Source organism: Plectropomus leopardus, chromosome 23, assembly GCF_026936395.1.
Source record: "Plectropomus leopardus strain MGB_pleo_1.0 chromosome 23, ASM2693639v1, whole genome shotgun sequence".
NCBI classification, from domain to species: domain Eukaryota; kingdom Metazoa; phylum Chordata; class Actinopteri; order Perciformes; family Serranidae; genus Plectropomus; species Plectropomus leopardus.
The window spans coordinates 16,188,516-16,210,294 of record NC_142198.1 but is presented as its reverse complement, the minus strand read 5'-3'; the positions used below and the strand labels follow the sequence as shown (position 1 = coordinate 16,210,294).

Genomic DNA, 21,779 nt, shown 5'->3' with positions numbered 1-21,779 from the left:
CCCTGGAGCTCTGAGGGCCATGGCCAGAGGGTATAAATTTGTATCTGGGGTAAAAAGAAAGGGAGGGGGGTGTATTTCTGGTCTGAGGTGTGTGTGTGTGTGTGTGTGTGTGTGTGTGTGTGTGTGTGTGTGTGTGTGTGTGTGTGTGTGTGTGTGTGTGTGTGTGTGTGTGTGTGTGTTGGAGGTGGCAGTGGTTACAGCCTGTCTCATGTGTCAGTGTACAGCGGAGCCTTGAGGCAGCTGCTCTCTGGTGAGTGTCCCTGCTTTTTTGTCGTCTCCTCGTCCTGTCCTGCGTTTTCATTTCTATACTGTCACATCTGCTTCTCTGTGCACCAGTAGGTCTCTTAGGGGAGTGTTGTTTATATATATTTTATTACTATTTGGCTGCTCAAGAGCTGCGACCTGATTTTTTTTTTCTGTCGCAGTACAAGATTTCAAACGACTTCAATTGTTCAATAAGTTTGTATTTTTTTGAGGTTTGAGGTGTTTCCATGTCAAAATAATCAAGATTATTGTTTAGAGAAGAGAAGAGTTGCAAGACAGGTCAGTTGCTAGAGTAATATTTTTGGAAAGATGTTAATCTGGTCTGCCATGAATAACCAGGCCTCAAACAGAGAGCTGCATGTGTTAAAAGTCAAACTCATGCTGCCTTTAAACTAATTAATCCTGCCCGATATATTTAGCTTGAAGTTCAAGTAAAGACACAAATCAGCAATATAAAATGTCTTAAACAACACATTTGTAGTAGTTAATTTTATCAGCAGATAAAGGTATTGGTAGAGACGGACTCCGTAGACAAGGACCTGCTCAGAAACTGCTCATTTTAAGGTAACAAAAATATATTTTTTTTATTTTCAGGTATTCATACCCTAAAGAAAGCATACCTATTATATTATATTCCATTTATGTCAATATACACCCTAATTCCTACACACTGGACCTTTAATGTAAAGGCACAAATGTCTTTTCCAAAAAGCAAAAATTTTGTAGCTGAAAATTCAAACTTCAGTTGCCAAAATGATTAGCAAATTGGCAGTGGCTTAATTGTCGGCTGATAAGTAGATATTTGCAGTAAATGCCAAAAATATGTTTGGCAACAATGTTGCTGTTACACAGTTTGTCCATCAGAGGGCACTCACAAGTTCAATTTTTGAACTATAAAATACCCCCCCAGTTTAACTTGCTCTATATTTGAGTACTCCTTGTTAGAAATGTTCGCTTATGTTATATTAACCTATTGAAACCTTAATCAACAGCAGTTTTCTTGTGCTGCGTTAAGACGTCTTTTACGAGCCATATGACCCTTTAAAAAAAGAGCAAATTAACTTGATTTCTTAACATAGTGAAAAAAAGGCGGTGACCAACTTGACAAGAAATGTCACACAAATTCCAAAACATTTACTTTAAAACAAAATAGGGAAAATGTCCAAAGCGCTATTTTTATAATGAGAATAATGAATTTTATATTTGAAATTATTTTACAGAAAAAAACATATATAGTGCAAACTTTTGTTATTTTCAGCAGCTTTTCTTTTTCTTTTCTTTTTTTGTCTTGTAACTTTTTTACTAACTGTACAAATTTTTGAAAATTGGAGGTCAGTTCTTAAACATTGATCTGGATCTACCTCAGAAATCTGGTATTGGTAAGGCTCAAGGCTCAAAGTAAATAAAAAAATAAACAATAGTCCCCCAAGACTCACAGGGGCTCATTTATTACAAAAAATTGAAACTTTTTAAAATTCAATCTTATGGGATACAACCTTGAATTTACAGAACATTTTTTGGTTTAAACTTGTAATGATAAATGAGTCCTGTAATGCTTTGCTTAGTAAATTTGCATGAAAATGACCCCGAAATAAAGTCACGCCATCTAACCCGAGCGACCTCAATATCACAGCAGGTTCGATGCCCCGCTCAGAGCCCGGTTGCTTGTGCTGAAAATGACCCTGCCTCTCCGCCGTGCAGGAATGGCCTCTACTGGGAACCTTTCCGAAGAGCAGGTGCACTGCTCCATCTGTCTGGACGTCTTCACCAACCCCGTCTCCATCCCTTGCGGACACAACTTCTGCCAGAGTTGCATCTTGGGATACTGGAAAACCAGCCCTTTGTACCAGTGTCCTATGTGTAAGAAGTCTTTCTATAAAAGGCCTGATATTAGCATTAATACGGTCCTCAGGGAGATTGCGGAGCAGTTTAAGGAGATCAGAGTTAGGAGTTTGGAGGAAAAGTTGAGTAAAGAGGAGGCAGAAGAGGAAGACAAGAAGTGGACGATGGAAAGACGGAAGAAAGATGATGAGGAGAGGCTTTTGGCGAAGGATCAGATGGAGCAGGTGCTGGAGGAGCTGACGCAAAAGCAAGGGGAGGAGAGGAAGAAGAAAGAAGAGAAAAAGCAGCTACGAGAAGAGTTACCACCGCTCATCCCTCCTGTTCCACCACCCAGAACCTCTCCTCCGCGCTCCCCTCAAGCCACAGCTCAGGGGCCTCCACCGCCACCTTTGCCCCAATCATCACCCCCACCCTCACCTCAAATCCCCGCTTCTCCACCTCCTCAAACCTCACCTCCCCCGTCTTCTTCACTCCCACCTCTTCTGTGGGAGGAAGTCCTCTGTGATGTCTGTCTCGGGGACGGCAGACCAAAAGCAGTCAAGTCCTGCCTTGTGTGTCTAACGTCCTACTGCGAGGAGCACCTGAAGTCTCACTCCGCCAGGTTCACTAAGCACAAGCTGATGGAGCCCGTCGCCAACATGGAGGACAGGATGTGTCCGAAGCACGAGAGGCTCCTGGAGCTGTTCTGTAAGAAGGATCAGACCTGTGTGTGCGTGCTGTGCACCGAGACGGACCACAGGGCGCACTACACTGTCCCCGTGGAGAGAGAGTGGACAGAGAAAAAGGTCAGACGGGTCACAAATCAAAGTTTTAGTTCGATGAATATTTGTTATTGGAGCAGCTTTAACCCTTTGAAACCTGACCAAATCTGATTTCTTTCAAAAACAGAAGAAGGCAAAACGCAAGTCAATGTGTCATGCTATGAGTGAATATTTAACCACAATGGCTCTGTTTACACCTGGTAGTAACCTGTCTTGGGTTATCCAATTACAAGTGGACGGCTCTAAATCTGTTCACATCATGGATGTATTTAGAGACTTGGATACAACATTGGTTGCAGTGCCCTGATGTGCATGAAGCCAAAAAAGCTCTATTTCTTCAATATCAAATTACTCATAGAACAAGTGCATTAGAAACTTTAGTAGGCCATGACAACTATTTATCACTCCACTTAAAATGATTGCCATAAAATGATTTAATCTTGCAGCTCAACACTTGGTAAATTTCCATTTGCAAAGACTTTTGCGTTTTTGTTTTGAATCGGCCAGAGGCAGAAGGCCTCTGTGGAAGAAGAAGAGCAATTCCCATGAAGAACTGTAAGTTTGCAGAGTCATGACCAGCAAAATTAAAACAATATAGAGTTCATTTCTATTCTTTGGCATGTTATAGGTTATCCAAATAGCTATTTGATGCACTTGTAATGTGTGCTTTTTTCAGCACTTAAAAACAACACAATTACTCAAGAAGCTTGTTAATACCACGTGTAAACAGTGCCGATGTAATGGTGACATCATTGTTGTCAATGAAAGATTAAACTTTTAATTGCATCAGGCTTTTGTTTAATGACTCCACGCAACAAGTTTTAGGTTTTAATCCAAGCTTTATGGGCAATTACATGTTTTTTTTGTATCTTCAACCAGGACAACAATTACAATGGTAAAGATATAGATATGGATATTATTTGTATGTCTGTCATCAGTTTTGTTTGTGTGAAATGATGTTGTGCAGGCGCAGCTGAAGAGGACAGAAATTGACGTCCAGCAGATGATCCAGGACAGAGTGAAGAAGGTGGAGGAGATCAAACACTCCGTGGAGCGAAACAAAGTGAGTGACGAACTGTTGTCACAAAGTTTTCTGGTGCAATCGTAAATACATTCACACAAAGATCCCTATTCAACGTAGATTTGTCTGTATTTTTAGGCGAGTGCTCAGCGAGAGGTGGAAGAGAGCGTGCAGGTCTTCTCAGAGCTGGTGCGCTCCATCCAGAAGACTCAGAGCGAGTTGGTTTTGGCCATAGAGGAGAAGCAGAGGCACACGGAGAGGTGGGCTGAAGGCCTCATCGCTGAACTGGAGCAGGAAATCGCTGAGCTCAAGAGGAGGAACACAGACTTGGAAAACGTGGCTCGGACCGACCACATTCACTTCTTAAAGGTGAGAATATTTTGTTTTGTTGAGCAAAGTCGGGGATTGGGTCTCAGTTTCAGTTCATGATTGAGATGTTTCAAACGTTTCATGCTGGGGGGGTTTAACATTTCTTGCAAGTGATTCCATTAAGACAATAATTTCTTTTGTTTTTTATTGAAAACTAATTTTTGTTTGTTTTTCTTCCTCCACTGTCTTTTAAATGGTTTTATCAAGGTCAATTGACCTTTATTCTGCCCTCTTGTTTTCCATCATCTGCATTGTGCTGTAACAACAGTGCCCCCTTCCTGCTCTGAACTGTAGTCTTTTGCTCCATCTCTCTGTAGAGCTTCCCGGCCCTTATCACTCCTCCTCCTGTCAAAGACTGGTCTGAGACCAGTGTTCCCACAGACATGTGCGTGGGCATGATCAGAAGATCCGTGTCCAAACTGGAGGCAACGTTAAATGAAATGATCAGCAAACTGGCAGAAAGTGGTAGGATTTCCTGTAACAGTCCAGTCCTTTTATAACATGTGTCTATTTTGATTTTAAGTTGAGCTCATCACCAGAATAAGGTGGATTCAGTGTTTCTTAAAAGAATATTTTGCTTTCAACAGAGATCAAGAAGATTCTGAAATATACAGGTAAACTTTTATTCATTTGCTTTGATTTTTTTCATCATCTCGTAGCAACTAAATAAACCCTTCTTTACGTCTGGTGTTTCCGCAGTGGACGTCACCTTGGACCCCGACACGGCCAACCCGTGGTTACAGCTCTCTCAGGATAGACATCAGGTGAGACACCTGGGCGCATGGCAAGACCTCCCAGACCACCCTGAGCGTTTCGACACAGTGGTCATCGTCTTGGGCCGTGAGGGCTTCACCTCAGGGAGACATTACTGGGAGGTCCAAGTGGGGGACAAAGATGACTGGTACATGGGTGTGGCCAGGTCCTCTGTTAACAGAAAGGGCAGGATCTCTGTAAGCACTACCCAGGGCTACTGGGCTCTGGCCATGAAGAAAGACCATGGGTACCGCGTGTCAACATCCCCGCCAACACCGCTTGCCCTCAACCCCAAGCCCAAGCGAGTGGGTGTGTACGTGGATTACGAGGAAGGGCAAGTGTCCTTCTATGACGTGAAGGCTTGGACCCATATTTACACCTTCAGAGATAAGTTCACAGAGAAGATCTTGCCCTTTTTCTACCTGTACTGCTGCGACAAAGCTTCTGACACCCTCGTGATCTGCCCTGTGAACGAGAAAAGCCTGATCAAACAAAGCTAAGGACAAAGTTTGACGATAAAACAAATGAACATGACATGACAAAACAATGAAAATGAATACTGACTGTATTTTGTTGTAGTTGAACCTGTTTCGATGAAACCCTGTATATTTTTGTTTTGTGTATATTTATTAAATGTATAGTTTAGCTCAACAAATATATTAACTATTCACCATACCAATCTATGTCAGCTCATGGAAGTTCTACCAAGCCTTAAAAGGATAGTTGAACATTTTGGGAAATATACACATTCATTATATTTCCGAGGGTTAAGCCTTGTTTCCACCAAGAAGTTTTAGTTCAGTTCTGTTTTCTTACACATTAGAAAAGTTATGTTTGTGCTTCAATTGTCAAATGTTGTGGACGGTGTCAAAAGAGCCACTGCGTTTTGTCCTGTGTATTCAGTACCCCGTATAGCCGTCGCTAGAGGCATAATGTTTTTGGGTTGTTCATCCACCCCTCCCATCATGATGAAAGCGGTATTTTACGCCATGTCAGAATTTCTTCAAATTTGGCTCAAAAGTCCACTTGGACTTAACAATAAACTGATTAAAACATGGTGGTTAAAGGTCAAGGTCACTGTAATCCTGCATCCATCTCATTTTGATGAACAAAATCTCAAGAAGGCCATGTTTAAATCTCTTCAAATTTGGCACTAATGTCAACTTAAACTCAATAAACTGATTAGAACATGGTGGTTGAAGGTCAAGGTCACTTTAGGCTTGTGTCTCTATTCTCATGAACGCAATCTTAAAAAAGCCTTGAGGGAGTTCCCTCAAATTTGGCACAAACATCAACTTGGACTTATTAATGATCTGATTGAATTTTGGTGGTCAAAGATCAAGGTCACTTTATTTTGCCAAAGTTCAATAATTCATATGCTAATTATGAATTTTACACTGATGTCAAAAATAATATAATGATGAAGTTCTGGCATTTTATATCTAATAAGTCAAAGGTCAACTCTCTCGCCATTATTTAAATTCTAGCTTTTTTTTCTTAATGTCACACAACCTCATTTGTTGGACAATGAGTGAAATGTAGACATGAAATTAGCTGTAGAAACCCAAACTGTTTTTGTATCTGTCCGTACACATGTTTATTTCTGCTGTAAAGTTTGCCATTTTAACATGGGGTATGGGGGATTGACTTATTTCTGGAGCCAGCCTCAAGTGGCCATTAGAGGAACTGCAGTTTTTCCCATTGCAGTTCCACACTGGCTTCTTTTATCAGCCCCAGATGTTGCTGCTTGGTCAATTGGTGAATTTTAGAATTGCTGGTGGCGGATTTACATGGGCAGAGCCAGGCTAGCTGTTTTCCCTGTTTCCAGTCTTTATGCTATGCTTTCCATATTCACATCACAGAAATAACAGTGGTTTTGATCTTCTCTCATATAACAATTAACAAGAAAGTGAACAAGCATAGTTCCTTAAATATTCCACTAAATGCATGCCGTTTTAAAATACCAACAGGTATAGTTCCTAAATCACTGATGTCATTATTGCATGCTGATTTTTAATTGAGTGTGACTGATGCTGCAAAGGCTGTATGCTGAAGAGAAATGTTTGTGACAATAAATGTTCAAATTTACCCAAAGATCATTGTCTCTGGCTTCATGGACGTTTGAAAAATAAGTTTCATTTCAGTAATTTTACGTCACTTGACCACCCCCACTACAGTTACTGGAGCTGCCTCTGCTTTTGTAAGACTTGTCTTGAGATGATGAGTGTTGAATTGTTTGTGGTGCCATAATTGCTGTGTAAGGTCTTGCTTGTGAGAGCCAGTTTCAGCCTCTGAAAAGGTACAAAACAACTACGGAGAGTCCAGTGAGTCATTTTTACTGTTTTTTATTATTGTTTTTGGTTTAAAAATACAGAATGTACGAATGTGATTCAGAATTAAGATGTGGAAGTTGATTCATGTGCATATGAGTCATCGGGCGGGCCAGGATTTGCATTCTAAACAACCTAAAAATAGACTTGATTTCAAGAATTTATCCAACCTTTTGGTTCTTTTTTTGGAGTTTGCATGTCTGTATTCAGTGCATGACAAACATATGGTGTTATGTCATGTTACATATGATGTATACAGCCCTAAAGAAAAAACGCAAAGCATAAAAATCTGATTTTTCTCCCACAGAGATTCCATAATGTCATCATTCGGTGTTCTTGCTTCAATGACGGAGGATCATTTCCAGTGTCCAATCTGTCTGAAAGTCTTCAGCGACCCGGTCACCACACCTTGTGGTCACAACTTTTGCAAGACTTGCCTCAGCGAGCACTGGGACCAGAGTGAATTATGCAGCTGCCCGGTGTGTCATAAAAGATTCCACATGAGGCCTGAGATCTCCACAAACGCGGTCATCGAGGAAATATCAGCCCAAATTAAAAAGAGGAGAGTCGAAACACCTGAAATCGCTGATGCACCGTGGCAGGTGAAGTGTGATGTGTGTGCAGAGATAAAATTCAAGGCCCTCAAATCCTGCCTGGTGTGTCTGACGTCGTACTGTGAAGCCCACCTGGAGCCTCACCAGAGAGTTCCCTCCCTGATGAGACACAAGCTGGTGGACCCGGTGGAGAACCTGGAGGAGAGGATGTGTGAGAAGCATGAGAGGATCCTCGAGCTGTTCTGCAGGGATGAGCAGGTGTGCATCTGTCTGCTGTGCAGCGAGACCGACCACAAAAACCATGAGACGGTGCCGGTTGAAGAAGAAGGGGCTCAGCAGAGAGTGAGTGTTTTGTTGAATACCTCAGAGAGTAAAGTAAGCCTTAATCCTTTAAATCTTGGAAAATTGTCACATTTCCTGTGCTGCTTTCAGACACCTTTCACAAGTAATGAAACCTTTATGCCCTGAGAAAATTGGTGTGATTTCTTTCAAAAACACTTTAAGAAATGCTTCTCAAATTGCAAGAAATTTGTAGATTAACACAATTATTTTAATAAAGCCTGAGGAAAAAGGTCCAGGGGAAAAAGGAAAAAGCAAGGGGAAAATGTCTAGCAAAAAAAGGAACAAAGCTAGGGAAAAACTTTATTTGTAGCTTATTATCATAAACATATATTTAGGTATTTTTTGAAGGTCATTTCTTTTTATTGTCTTTTTGCTTTTTCTTATTTTAAGCACTTTTAATAAGCCTTGTTTGCTTTTTTCTACTTTCTCTTTCTTTTCTTTATTCTTATTTTATTATCCATTTCATTTATTTACCTTTTCTCTCTCTCTCTCTCTCTCTCTCTCTCTCTTTTTTTTAGGTTATTTTCTTATACATTTCTTCTTTCCTTACTTATTGCCTTTTTCACATGTTTAAGAAATCAAGCCAATTTGCTCAGGTTCCAAATGGTTAACTGCAGAACTGATTGGCTCAATGCCATTTTTTTTTAGGAAAACATTGAGTCCAAGATGGCAAAGATCAAACTGATGATTGATGACCGAATGGAAAAGATAAAGGAATTCACAGACTGCTCTGAAATGAGCAAAGTGAGTACCTCAAACATTTCTGCACATGTAGACTGATAAATACCTGTAAATCTGTGCTGATATCACAATTTTTACTTATTTTTTTATAGGAAAAAGCAAATAAAGAGATTGCAGACGGTGATAAGCTCTTCAACACTCTGATGAATCACATACAAGTGGCGCAATCTAAGGTGAAATTAAACATTGAGAATAAGCTCCAAAAATCCCAAGAGAAAGACAAAGCGATGATTGAAGAGCTGCAGGAGGAGGTGGCCCAGCTGCAGAGGAAGCACTCTGAGCTGGAGGAGCTTTCAAAAAGTGACGATTACCTTCAGCTTCTGCAGGTCAGTCAGTGCTAGCATTATTTGCCGCCTTGTTTCCCTAATTTTGCATCTTTTCGCTCCTTAATTGATGCAACTTTAAGATACAATTTTATGGGAGAGATACAAGGATAGACCATAGACGGATAATAAGACAGTGAGCCCCTGGGCACAGACATGCAAAATGCCCCCCCACCTCTCCCAACATTTATGACGGCTTTGCATCTCTTTTTAGTTTTCATGCACCTTTTTCTGTCTCTTTAAGGTAACTTGTGTCTTTTTTTAGCTGTTTTTTGTGTCTTAGGGGTTTCTTTTGGAGCGTTTTTGTGTCTTTTGGGGGTTATATTGTGCATTTTTGGTTGTTTTGTGTGTCTTGGAGGCCATTTTCTGTCTCTTTGTGGTTGTTTTGCTTTTTTTGGCCATTCCTGTGGTCTCCTCCCGATCAGAGCATGTTAATGTGAGTATCATTTTGCAGGGTATGCAAAGCCTATGGGAGCTCCCAACAGGCTACTGACTCAAAATAATCACATAAAACACCTTTAAAACAAATCTGTAGAATTTTTAACAAAAACAAGCAAACAAGACAACAAAAAAAGTCAGACAACAAGGCAGCAAGACAAGCTGTCTCCACACCAGCAGCATCTCTGCTCTGCTGCAGTCAGAGGGCCTTTTAAAGCTCTGCCAGGTGCAGGGCATCTCATTAGCTGATGCAGCACACCTGAGCAGATCTGCAGAGGGGAAAGGGACAACGGCTAAAAACACACACATCCAGATCAATTCCAACACTCTCGTGTCTGTTTGAAGCTGCAGCCAGCAGCAGGTTATCTTAATTTAGCACAAAACTGACGCTCTCAAATGGTAACAAAGTCCACCTATGAGCACCTTTAAAGATCACTAATTACACATGATATCCTGTTTATTTAATCTTATTTTATCTGAGCTTTAAACCGGTTCCTCCAGTTTCCAGTCTTGATGCTGCATTATGCATGTGTCGAGACAAATGACTAAAACAAAGTGTCTGCTCGGGTGCAGATGATTGGCTTAAAATGAGATTAAATATAACCCTGTGCCACTCATGATCATGTGTTTGTGAATCATTTCAGACTCTGCAGGCTCTGAGCACCATGTCAGACACCAAGGACTGGTCTAAGATCAGCGTTTACTCAGACCTGTACGTGCAGACGCTGAGGAGGGCCATGTCTCATCTTGTGCACACTATGCAATTAGAACTGAAAACTCTGACGGACACAGGTAAGTATCTGCTGCATTTGCTTAAACTGTGAAGATGAGTTTCCCGTAACTGAGGTGTGTTTTTTACTTCTACAGAACTGACCAGGATGAAACAATACAAAGGTGAGATCATTAATGCACTGAATCTACTTTTCTTATTACATTCACATATTTTACCAAAGATAAGAGCTTTAATTTCTTGTTCTCAGAGTCAGTCACCTTTGACTCAGCCACAGCTGGTACCTACCTTGTGGTTTCTGAATTTGGGAAACGGTTGAAGTGCAACAAAACTCCAAACCCCTCGTCATCATCTGCTGACCCAGAGAGGTTCAGCTGTTCCATAGTTTTAGGGATGAAGGGCTTCACCTCCGGACGTCACTACTGGGAAGTCCAAGTGGGCCTGAGAAATGACTGGGATGTTGGTGTTGCCAAGGAGTCAGTAACCAGAAAAGGAGAGATCACTGTAAAGAAAGAAAATGGTTACTTCGCCATAGGAAAGACTGGTTTTGATTATGAAGTCCACTGTAAACCCTACACAACCCTTCACCTGTGTCCAAGGCCAAGATATGTGGGAGTGTATTTGGACTACAATGAAGGCAGAGTGTCTTTCTATGATGTTGACAGGAAGGTGCACATTCACTCCTTCACTCGAGAGTCTTTCACGGAGAAACTGTTCCCGTACTTCTATCTGTACAGCAAGGCCAAAAAATCAGAGCCCTTGCTTATTAGATCTATGCATGATGAAGGATACTACCTTTCTCTCATTCGCTCTCTGAAAGGAGCAAAAGAGCAGCAGAACAGTACGAAGTAGATGTACGGTCCAACTCGAAAAAGTTCCTCTAACACTCACCACGTATCCATGATGTGACAAAAAAAAGCAATGAAATACTGTAATATTTCAAAATTATCAAATTTAAAATGAGAAACTCACTAAGCCCTGCCTCTCTTAGGTTACTGTGGCTATGCCTGTCAACTTTTCCATTCCTTACATGCTTAACAAGAGTGCCCAAGTGATAATTCCTAAAATCTGGAAATGGGTTAGCATTTTAGCACATCAGTTAATCTTCTCAAAGTCAATGTGTTTTCATTTTTTTGTTAGCAGCCTGAAATGAGGTCTGTGGTAAACACAAGCAGAGAGGAGTTTCATGTTTCTTTCTATAACATAAAATGTGTCAGTAAATACCCGACTTTCAAACTTTAAAGCATTTATCGCTTAAAAAAGAAGACTGCTAACAAATGGCCAAATGAGGCTACAGAACGCCATCTTGCCGAGTCGCACTCAACACGCTTTACAGCCGAGCAGCTCCATGGAATGCAAGCGCACAGACTGGCTGTCCCAGCTGTCAATCATGGCGGAAAATCCCCTTTTTGTAGACTGGAATAACTCATTAAAATCAAATTTCTTATAGACACACACCCTTGAACAAACATCAGGGTGAGCAGAACTACCTTCAGTGACCAAAACTGTCTTTGGGAAAAATGTATTGTTTTTAGTTTGGCCCATGTGTCCCATTCACTAACATGGAGGGGCGGGCTTTATGGCCTGTACTGCAGACAGACACAAGGGGGCGATGGAGATGGAAAAGTTACACTTTGGGGGAGCTGCCATGTTGTCCACCTTTATAAAGTGTCCTCCAATACAAAGAAGAGTTAACAGATTTAAGTTCTCTCTTTCTCACACGGACAAACACACACACACACACACACACACACACACACACACACACACACACACACAGTGACACACATACTAAATATTTATAAACATCTTTGTCTCTCTGCACTGCTGATGTCAATATTATTTTTAGATTTCTCTTAACATTGAGAAACATTGTAATACTTTTACTACATATAGTAAATGTGTACATCTACTTGGTCTAATAGATACTTCTATTAGTATTAGTATTACAGGAGCAGGCACCCGTCAAAATTTCATGGGAATTTGTTTTAGTTGAGTCTTTACACTTTAGGTCTTATAGAGGGTCTCACAATGTCATTAAAACTAATGCAAAGGACTCCTTATCAGGTGAAGGTAAAATCAACTGTATATTATAAAATATTTTGCAATGCTGTCATGACACAGCAAGTTGTTTTTTCTTACATTCTTATATTGTTCTACGAACATGTATCAAATCTCTTTATTAGAATAAAGGTGGATTAAGGTACTAACATGCCTGTTGTCGGTGGTTGTTGGTGCCCTTCTTTGGAGCTGCAGTTGAGTTTTTATGTTCAAACGTGATCCCTTATCAAGTGTACACAAGTTAAAGAGCATCCAGGAAATGACAGAGTCCAACAGAGACTCCCTCCTTCCCAGCAGTGAAGTCAAAGAGAAGGAACCGACCGGTTAGAGAGCAACACAACACTGTCAGAGCCTTAAGAAAGACAAGCTGGTAGCTGCACAAGAAAGGTATGTGACTTTTATATTTTAATGTTCCGGTATTTATAAGTTACGTCTTGATTATGGATAAAAAGAAGTGGTAGCTGTGCGCTGATCATTTTACGAGACTGAAATAAACATTTTTACATTGTTTATAGTTCATGCAAGTTGAGTCGGATTCACTTTTAGCCTCTTACAAACTGCCAAAACTTTAATCCAAAAACCTAAAGTGTATTTTATTTTCAATACTTCTACTGTATGTACTTCTGACAATCAGCAGTAACTGGCTTTCTTGACACTGTTATCAGTGTCCTGATTGTGAATGGCCAGGAGATGTGGACATTTTGAAATTACCACATGGCTCTGACGTAGTGTTTTCGACACTCCTCTGAATGGATGCCAGTCTGTGAATAATTTGTACAGCTGGAAGGCTTGTCAGATGTTATGACTTGTCCTCGATGGAGTACTTTCCCACCAAAAATGGACAAACAAAACATATGCTGTGCATCAGGGCCAAAAATGAAACACAGGAAATAAAGAATGACATTTTTCTATATTTATTGTTCTGTTTATTTTTTGTATCATCTGCCCTCCACCTCTCCTGTGTTAATAAAAATAGAATATTTACAGTGATACATTCATTTTGATTGGCGTTTAAGAGGAAGCCAAAGTACCCAAAAGTCAACACATAGTAGAAACTGGAGGCCACATTGTTAATGTCAGTGGTGGCCAAATGGGGCCACTGAAAATCTTGGGGTGTCACTCAAAAAACAAAAAACAAATTTAATTTAATTTTAATATGCTGTTAAAGCATAGGCTAGTTGACATTATATGGGTAGTTAAATAATCACATACTGATTTTAACATTGTACAGAAAATTGCTGAGAGATGTTGTAATTCATACAAGTGCTAATGCTAATGATTTGTTTTCTGTACAGATACTGTATTCAACAACAAATGGATTACATCATCATCCATTCATGCTAACACTGCTTCCATGCATGTACATGCACACATGCAAACACAGACATTACGTTTTGACCTCATGTCAGAGCCTCCTAAGTGCTGCATCTGTCTGGATGAGTTCACCAGGCCTGTCCCCCTCCCCTGTGGACACTGCTTCTGCCTGAGCTGTATTGGCGAATACTGGAGGATCAATGGGGCCTGTCAGTGCCCCCTCTGCAAGGCCCTCTTCCCCTCCAGGCCACAGCTCAAAACAGACCACACACTACATGCTGCTGCCCAGACTGAGGAAGCAGCTGCGCCTTTAAAAAGCGGAGAGGTTGTCTGTGATTTCTGCCCAGCGAAGCGAAGAGCAATCAAGTCCTGCCTGAAGTGCCTGGCCTCATATTGCACCTCTCATCTGGAGCCACACTACCAGAGTGAAGAGCTTGGGCGCCATCTCCTGATCAGTGTGGTGAAGAACCTGGAGGACTCTGTGTGTAGACTGCACGGGAGGCAGTTAAACAGGTTTTGCAGGAGTGATCGAGCCTTCATCTGTGCCATGTGTGCCCAGACAGAACACAGGGGCCATCGCATTGTTTCTATCAACAAGGAAGCTGCAAAGAAAAAGGTTAAGTCTAAAAAAAGCAACACACTTGGAAACATTATTTATTTGTTAGGATCCCCATTAGCTGTGGCGCAAAGCACAATTAATCTTCTTGCGGTCCAGATTTAAAAACAGACATTCAAAGGCTATTTTTGTGTATCAATAGAAACATTAATGTACTGCTTTTCATTGACGGTGGTGTTGTTGGCCCAAATGTTGGACTTTGCAACTCATTTAAAGTCGCAGGATGAAGAAATTTATCAGCTCTATCAGTGACTATGCGGGTACTTCTTCAACTTTACGTGGTTTGCTGTGACCTTTGGCTTATAATAGATAATATTGACAGACTTTAGGTATACTCTGCAGACAGCCAGTTTGCTGCCTTTATTTTCCATTTGTGCTACAGTGGCTTAGTATTTTAGCCAAAATACTAAAATAAAGTTAAGTTAAATTCCTTTCATGACAGTGAGCTGCAACTATTAGAGAACATTTGGTCTTAATTGTGAGAAACAAAAGCAAAAACCACTGCATGAAAATTACTGAAACATGTTTTCAATTCAATAACAATCACACAGCATCTTTTAAAAAGAAACACAGTGAATTACTCAGAGAGAAACTTTCGAGCATAAGGGTCATAAAATCTCTGACCAGCTGTTTCCATCAGCTGTCAAAGGAATATAAAACCAAACTGACGCCAAAGATGAAGGCGTGGTTGGGAAAACATCATGCTTAATACTTTAAACACTGAGAGAACAATGCAGCAATGACATTGAGGACTAGTTTCTATTTCCTTAAACTACTCTGCAGCTTGTTAAATGCCACATCAGTTCTGTTGACGTCATTTTTTTTCCACAGGTCAAACTAAAATGGAGAAGGATGAAGATTCAGCAAGCCATTCAAGAGAGACTGAGTAGAGTCGATACAATCAAGCTTTCTGCAGATCTAAGTGGAGAAAATCCGAAAGAGACATGGGCCCAAAATAAAGAGCTCATCAGACAGCTGGAGGAGGAAATCTTGGAGCTGCGGAGGAGAAACGCTGAGCTGGAGCAGCTCTCACAGACCGAAGACGACCTCCACTTCCTGCAGGTCTGCGTCATGGTCGAAAGTTAACAAACTACATAATAAGCATTATGTGTGACGTTAAACTCTGAACTAAACAGATCCTTTAATGCAATCTCTGTTTTGTCTCTGCAGAGGTTTCTACACACTGCTTCGTCTTAACGATTGGACAAACATGTTGAGGATTCACCTTAAAGAGCACTGGGACAAAGTTTTTGTTTTTTGAAATGGTTATTTGCAGTAGAATACCTATTTGGATTGTGTGTTTCCTTCAAAGTAATAGTTTGACCTGTGGAAATCCACTTACTTTCTGATGGAGAGTTAGATGACAAGATCGATACTACCCCACATCTGTCGATTAAATATGAGGCCTGGTCATTTAGTTTAGCATAAGTGGAAACTGTGACAAAATTCACCTATAAACAGCTCTTAAGCTAAATTACTAACAAGTTATATTTCATTTATTACCAGGCTACCAAGCAGAGTTTGGAGAGTTAGAGCAAAGAAATAGTTTGGGACACAGACCTCTTGTATAAAGGTGAATTGTCATTTTTACATATTGTTTTTTGTATTAAACAAAAAAGGTATAAGCCTGTGACAGGATGGGCTTTTATTTCCTTTTGCACAAAACTGTTGCTCAGCAAAGATGGGAAATACAATCATTATTTAAAACCTCTTTTTGTATCTCTCTGGTTTACTATGCTGGTCGTACTGTGTTTTTTGGTACTCGTGTTTTCAGTAGAATCAACTAAAAGACTGACTTGTAAAGAATTTTACCAAGATGACCATGTGAGTAGCTTACATTGACAAAAGTTTAACATTTGCATTTGTATGTACAATTTAAGCAGCTACCTAACAACAAAATTGAACTTCATGACAACCAGGCCTGGCCTGTAATTGAGACAGGTGTTTATCAGTCAAAATGTGTAGTCTCACTGGGCTATTAAAAGGGACGATAAGTTTAACAGGGACTATATATGAATATTGTTCATTCACCATAGAACCTCAAATATTTAGCATAACATTACATTCAACACTTCTGTGCAAGTAAAATATTGTTGATGATTTGTACAGATTTACAGAACCAGTAAACCTCAAAAACCACAATAATTGCTTGAATCCAGAGGTTTCAAAACCTCGACTTGATTCAGGCTGTGGTCAGGGACTCAGTGAGAACATATTGTACGAATGTAATTTATGCCGGGGTGGATGTTGTGATTTTTTAATGATGTTATGTGCTTGCAACAATATTTCAGTGTTTAAATGTTAAGTCTTTTTATGTTTTCCTTTGTGACAAATAAATGAAACAATTTATACATGTGACACAAAACAATAAATAAAGCGCATTTTTGAACAAAAAAAAAAGCAAAAATCAATACTTTGTTTTGTTGGAGTTATTTTTGATGTTTGTGGATCACTTTCAGTCTACCAGTCAAACATTGAGCAATGCAGAGTAAATACAAAACCTAAGTGAGCGTCCCGGCACAACCTTTTGGCAAGTCCAGTATTTGATCTGTGTAAACTTGCTCAACATACACCACCCCCTGCAGCAGACAAAGAGATGATTTGGTTGCTCATTTACACGTCTACACGTGTCTTTCAGTAAAGGAAGTGAGTGGCAGAGCTGTTGAACAGAAATGAAACTTAACTCAGGGAGGACAGCCCAAAGGAAGGACACACACACACAAGAGGTGGGAGTGGAGAGGGAAGGAGACAGACGCCTGAGAGATTCGGAGAATTCCAATCACTGAAAGGTAATATTACACTCCTTATCAAAAAACATTTTTTACATACATTTCTTATAAAGGAAATGACTGAAATGACAGTACTTTAAGGTTCTGTTAAAATCCTTTTACCTCAGTTGATACCTGTAGTGTTTCAGGAAGTGTATTTACCACAATGGGAAATTGTGTCTCCTTATGTCTCGATACTTTTGTAATATTTCTGCTATTGGGATTTAACACAAACACACACACACGCAGTAAAGGCTGAATTATCCAATGGGTGTGTCCCTGGGAATACCTTGCAGCAGAACAACAACAGGTGACTTTATCGCTGTTTCCTTGTTGTGCAAGGCTTAAAAAGGTAATAAGACACAAAATAATGCTTTTTATTACCTGTGCAAGCAAAACTGTGTCCTGTCTCTTCGGTCTTTCTTCAAAACTGTTTACACGTCAAACGTTATAGTAAAGATACGTCTTGTGTCTCTACAAGCAAGATCTCCCGAATATGAACCAGTTTAACTGGATGCGGATGAAGTTGCTGATATGCAGAAAAGTAGTTCTGTAATCCAAAAATATCAGCAATTTGTGAAGAAATCATTGACTTGCTGGAATGAAATGACAATCTTTTCAGACTGCAGCTATTTATTCAGTGGTGGCCCCAGAAACTTTTCATGGGGGTGACCAGATGGAGCCACTTAAACTCTTGGGGTGGCACACCAAAACCAAAAGCCATGACTGAATTTTAGGAATTATGAAGAAGTATTTAGGCTAGCTTGATATTCCTGTTATTATGAGTTAATAAATTGCATACTGATGTATTCCTATTTTGCAGTTAAAATAACTAATTATCGGATGTGCACTGTGTAGTTGGGTATGAGTATGAAATCTTGAGGTGGGAGTTGGAGGTACTCCATGCCACTTCTTTCATCCCTGAAATTTAAGCTGAATCTGAAGCATTTTTTAGCACCCTTCCCCACAAGCTATGGTCACATACAATGAAGTAGTATGAACATGACTGGTACCAATTGATACCATATGCTGTCTAGTATAACAAAATGCCAATATTTAAAAGTTCTTCGAAAAGCCAAAAGGTGAACAACATTATAATCAGAGACAAATAACATTGCTAATTGAGTAACCTCATGATGCTCTCTTTAAGCAGATATGGCGTCCGCTCAATCATCATCCAGTGAAACCCTCCCACTGGACAAGCACCTGACATGCTCCATCTGTATGGATCTGTTTGTGGATCCTGTCACCACAGCTTGTGGCCACTCCTTTTGTAAGGGATGTCTGGACCGCAGCTTCAACTGCAATGACAGGATTTGCCCCCTGTGCAAGCAGCATCAGAGTAAAATCCCAGAGGTGAACATCACCCTGAGAAGCATTGTTGAAGAGATGAACAAGACCCTGGTAGAAGACGATGAGAAGTTCACTGGGGCACCTGGCGAAGTGCCCTGTGACATTTGCGTAGAGCGAAAGCTGAAGGCTAAGAAGTCATGTCTGGTCTGTCTCGCCTCGTATTGTTCAACCCACCTGGAGAATCACTCGTCGACTCAAAGGTTGAAGGGCCACAAGTTGGTGGAACCAGTGGATAACCTGGATGAGAGGGCCTGTCTGAAGCATGGACGACCTTTGGAGCTTTACAGCAGGAAGAAGGAGAGATGCATTTGTGTACGCTGTATGGAGGAAGATCAGGAGGAAGTTGTTTCTACTGAAGACGAATGGGGCAAGAAGAAGGTGAATTAAAACACGTTGTCTATTGATTCAAGTCTTTACAGGAGTGTATATTTGATTTAATTCATTGTTGGATGTTGGACAAATTGATAGTTTGCAAATACACCAAAAAGCGGTGCACAAATGAGAGCAAGTTGGCATATTGACTTGCTTTTTTTATTTTCAACAGGCCAAGCTTGAAAATACAAAGGAAGAGTTACAAGAGAAAATTGAGAAGAGAAAAGCACGGGTGGATGAAATTGATAGATTACTGACGATCTGCAAGGTAAACTGGAAGAAAGAAAATCAGTCCTGGATACACCTGGATTAAAGAGGAAATAAGACGAGACTGTCAAATTTGCAGAGCGAGTTTGCAACAGTGTGATAGTTTAATAGAACTGTACAGTATTCATAGTGTCCCACACAAATTATTTGTGAAGCAGTAATTGATACGTTCACATTACAGGGTTTAATTCTCAGTTTTGCAATTTTTCCCGGATCCGATCTTTCTGCAGAGACTGTTCACACTGAAAGCTAATTTCTTTCTACAAATGTTGTTAAAATCAACCAACATGCTTTAGGACAATTCAGAAAAAAGCCAGACAAAAGGAGATCAAAAGGACAATGCTTGGCCTAACTCTTATCCTTTTCCTGAACTTTGTTTCCAGGAGCAGTTGGAGAGTGAGTGGTGGGATATTGATGATGTGTTCACAGCTGTACTTGCCATTGTAGAGGAGGCTCATGCGGCAGCTCAAAAGCCACTAAAGGACAGGAGGGAGGCTCTGGAGAAAGAGGCAAAACACATCAATACAAAGCTGGAAGCAGAGATCAACAGGCTTGAGAAAGCCATCTCTGAGCTGGACGATATATCTGCACTTGAGGATCACATCCTTTTCCTTCAGGTGAGAAGAAATCTCTACACTTGAGTCACTTCAGCTGATTTATGTGTAACAGATGAAACAAATTTATACCTTCTGAAGAGCTGCACAACAGTTCAACTACCCTAGAGTGACTTTTTTGATTTTTACCCGATTGCCTCTAAATCAGTCAGTTGGTATATCACCTGTTTCTTTCTCATTTTGTCCCAGAGTTACCCATCTCTTCAAGACCTGGACAGCATTAAAGACTCCACAGACCTGGAGTTTGACACATCTCTGACATTTGGCACCATGAGAAAGACCACAACAGCCATGATGGAACGAATTCAACAGGACCTAGAGAAGCTGACCGCCATCGGTAAAAGTTGAATCATGGTGGTACATGCCAAAAGCTCTTTATGACCAAACTGATCTAAAACTATTTCTTTACTTTCCAGAACTTCAAAGAGTTCCAGAGTTTACAGGTACGTTTCTTCTTGACAATATCTTTAGAAATGTAAACTTTTTTAGACTTTTTTTTGACTTCTTTTAGTCATTTTCGACTTTTAAATCAACAGTGGATGTAAAGTTGGATCCAACCACAGCGCACCGACACCTCGTTCTTTCTGATGATGGGAAGGAAGTGAAAGATGGAGGAGAGGACCAGGAAGTAGATGAAACTCCAGAGAGGTTTGATTTGTTTGCCAGCATCCTGGGGCTCAACAGGTTGACCTCTGGGAAGTCATACTGGGAGGTGGACGTCAGCGACAAGACCGGATGGGACTTGGGTGTGGCAAGAGGCGACGCAAACCGCACAGGGAAGCTTTTGCTGAACACAAAAAATGGTTACTGGGTCACAGTACATTATGAAGGTGATAAGTACGCAGCCTTAACAGTGCCACCAGTTTGTCTTTCTCTAAAAGACAAACCTAAAAAAGTTGGTGTGTTCGTGGACTACGAGGAAGGTCTCGTGTCCTTCTACGACATGACGGCTGAATCTCACATCTACTCTTTCACTGAGTGTTCGTTCGGTGATGAGCTCCTCCCGTACTTCAGTCCACATGTAAAGCAAGATGAGAAAAACTCTGATCCTTTGATTATTTCTGCTGTGACACATCGTGAGCAAGACGTGATATGCTGTGAAGAATGTGCGAGTTTGTGTTCAGCTGAGTGAAATTTGGGTAGTCAAAAAGTTTTGTTGGGTAGATTGTGGAGGGGGAACCCTGCCCTCTTTGGCTTAATGGATTTGGAAATAATAATCACCACCCCTTGGCAGCCCAACTACTTATACTAAAGACATTTACAACAAGGCTAAGGGGAAACTGCATCATAATAATTCATGTTTAGTCAATTTCACTCATGAGAAATAACCAGTACCACAAAGCATTGTGTAATCTATCTTATATAGCGTTCTGATTTAGATTTGAGATTAAAATGTGACCAGAATTTTGCCAACATCTGTTAAAAATGTCTGTTTTCAATGATCAAGGTTAAAATTGACTCTATAAACTGTAACAGGTTTACATAGTTAGTGAACCAAAATGTGAAGTCTCAATCTAATGCTGCACCATTAAAGCTAATATACAGCTCGCAGTTTTGTACATTTATGTATTTGTTATACTTTAATTAATGTCCAAATCAACCCTTTTAGAACTTGATGAATACTGATTATGGATACTGATTAGACTTTTTCACAAACAATGAAGGATCTGTATGAGGTTTTTGGGCATGTTTGTACACTTATTATGTAGGTCAAAAAGGAATTTGTTTCATTTTATGGGGTATGAAGTGTGTGTGTGTGTGTGTAGTCTGTACAATGTAGCCTTATTATTCACAAACTTTGCTGTAATTATATAATTTTTCAATCTCAAACTGTAAATAAAAAAATTCAGTTTCAATCAACTGTATTTTTTTCTTTTTAAAATAGATTTTTTTTTTTTTTTTGTAGCCTAAACCAAACATTTGGACAGATTTGTATTGTGCAACAT

The 21,779-nt window shown here is 40.2% G+C and overlaps 4 protein-coding genes across 8 annotated transcripts; all 4 read left to right on the top strand.

Moving 5' to 3' along the window:
- The first annotated feature begins 135 nt into the window (after positions 1 to 135).
- Positions 136 to 7,104, top strand: LOC121962014 (E3 ubiquitin-protein ligase TRIM39-like). 3 transcript variants are annotated; one of them, XR_015775798.1, is made up of 8 exons: positions 173 to 250; positions 1,898 to 2,891; positions 3,835 to 3,930; positions 4,027 to 4,257; positions 4,575 to 4,722; positions 4,845 to 4,871; positions 4,957 to 6,083; positions 6,219 to 7,104. XR_015775798.1 is itself a non-coding variant. In XM_088074095.1 (7 exons), exons 2-7 carry the CDS (start codon positions 1,968 to 1,970, stop codon positions 5,508 to 5,510), a joined length of 1,980 nt encoding a protein of 659 aa, XP_087930221.1. In that variant the 5' UTR covers positions 136 to 250; positions 1,966 to 1,967; the 3' UTR covers positions 5,511 to 7,104. The 3 variants fall into 3 exon arrangements, 2 of the variants coding, with proteins under 2 accessions (XP_087930221.1, XP_042368113.2); XM_088074095.1 differs by having other exon boundaries at positions 136 to 250; positions 1,966 to 2,891; positions 4,957 to 7,104; XM_042512179.2 differs by having other exon boundaries at positions 4,957 to 7,104.
- Positions 7,105 to 7,176: 72 nt separating this feature from the next.
- On the top strand, positions 7,177 to 12,674 carry LOC121962357 (E3 ubiquitin-protein ligase TRIM39-like). 2 transcript variants are annotated; one of them, XM_042512604.2, is made up of 7 exons: positions 7,177 to 7,334; positions 7,648 to 8,236; positions 8,885 to 8,980; positions 9,070 to 9,303; positions 10,383 to 10,530; positions 10,606 to 10,632; positions 10,719 to 12,674. In XM_042512604.2, exons 2-7 carry the CDS (start codon positions 7,658 to 7,660, stop codon positions 11,318 to 11,320), a joined length of 1,686 nt encoding a protein of 561 aa, XP_042368538.2. In that variant the 5' UTR covers positions 7,177 to 7,334; positions 7,648 to 7,657; the 3' UTR covers positions 11,321 to 12,674. The 2 variants fall into 2 exon arrangements, with proteins under 2 accessions (XP_042368538.2, XP_087930224.1); XM_088074098.1 differs by having other exon boundaries at positions 7,177 to 8,236.
- Positions 12,675 to 12,779: 105 nt separating this feature from the next.
- LOC121961954 (E3 ubiquitin-protein ligase TRIM47-like) lies at positions 12,780 to 16,866 on the top strand. The gene is made up of 4 exons (XM_042512083.2): positions 12,780 to 12,916; positions 13,825 to 14,459; positions 15,291 to 15,521; positions 15,630 to 16,866. Exons 2-4 carry the CDS (start codon positions 13,884 to 13,886, stop codon positions 15,654 to 15,656), a joined length of 834 nt encoding a protein of 277 aa, XP_042368017.2. The 5' UTR covers positions 12,780 to 12,916; positions 13,825 to 13,883; the 3' UTR covers positions 15,657 to 16,866.
- A 221-nt stretch (positions 16,867 to 17,087) lies between these two features.
- On the top strand, positions 17,088 to 21,689 carry LOC148185680 (E3 ubiquitin-protein ligase TRIM21-like). 2 transcript variants are annotated; one of them, XM_088074099.1, is made up of 7 exons: positions 17,088 to 17,248; positions 18,381 to 18,958; positions 19,125 to 19,220; positions 19,603 to 19,836; positions 20,023 to 20,170; positions 20,250 to 20,276; positions 20,370 to 21,689. In XM_088074099.1, exons 2-7 carry the CDS (start codon positions 18,383 to 18,385, stop codon positions 20,963 to 20,965), a joined length of 1,677 nt encoding a protein of 558 aa, XP_087930225.1. In that variant the 5' UTR covers positions 17,088 to 17,248; positions 18,381 to 18,382; the 3' UTR covers positions 20,966 to 21,689. The 2 variants fall into 2 exon arrangements, with proteins under 2 accessions (XP_087930225.1, XP_087930226.1); XM_088074100.1 differs by having other exon boundaries at positions 17,093 to 17,248; positions 18,378 to 18,958.
- The last annotated feature ends 90 nt before the right edge of the window (positions 21,690 to 21,779 follow it).

Coding starts and splice junctions, on each gene's coding strand:
- LOC121962014 (XM_042512179.2), top strand. CDS start 1,941: ATGACCCTGCCTCTCCGCCGTGCAGGAATGGCCTCTACTGGGAACCTT. Junction 4,258..4,574: donor ACCACATTCACTTCTTAAAG/GTGAGAATATTT, acceptor ATCTCTCTGTAG/AGCTTCCCGGCCCTTATCAC. Junction 4,723..4,844: donor CAGCAAACTGGCAGAAAGTG/GTAGGATTTCCT, acceptor TGCTTTCAACAG/AGATCAAGAAGATTCTGAAA.
- LOC121962357 (XM_042512604.2), top strand. CDS start 7,658: ATGTCATCATTCGGTGTTCTTGCTTCAATGACGGAGGATCATTTCCAG. Junction 8,237..8,884: donor AAGAAGGGGCTCAGCAGAGA/GTGAGTGTTTTG, acceptor ATTTTTTTTTAG/GAAAACATTGAGTCCAAGAT. Junction 9,304..10,382: donor ATTACCTTCAGCTTCTGCAG/GTCAGTCAGTGC, acceptor GAATCATTTCAG/ACTCTGCAGGCTCTGAGCAC.
- LOC148185680 (XM_088074099.1), top strand. CDS start 18,383: ATGGCGTCCGCTCAATCATCATCCAGTGAAACCCTCCCACTGGACAAG. Junction 18,959..19,124: donor ACGAATGGGGCAAGAAGAAG/GTGAATTAAAAC, acceptor TATTTTCAACAG/GCCAAGCTTGAAAATACAAA. Junction 19,837..20,022: donor ATCACATCCTTTTCCTTCAG/GTGAGAAGAAAT, acceptor ATTTTGTCCCAG/AGTTACCCATCTCTTCAAGA.
- LOC121961954 (XM_042512083.2), top strand. CDS start 13,884: ATGCATGTACATGCACACATGCAAACACAGACATTACGTTTTGACCTC. Junction 14,460..15,290: donor AGGAAGCTGCAAAGAAAAAG/GTTAAGTCTAAA, acceptor TTTTTTCCACAG/GTCAAACTAAAATGGAGAAG. Junction 15,522..15,629: donor ACGACCTCCACTTCCTGCAG/GTCTGCGTCATG, acceptor TTGTCTCTGCAG/AGGTTTCTACACACTGCTTC.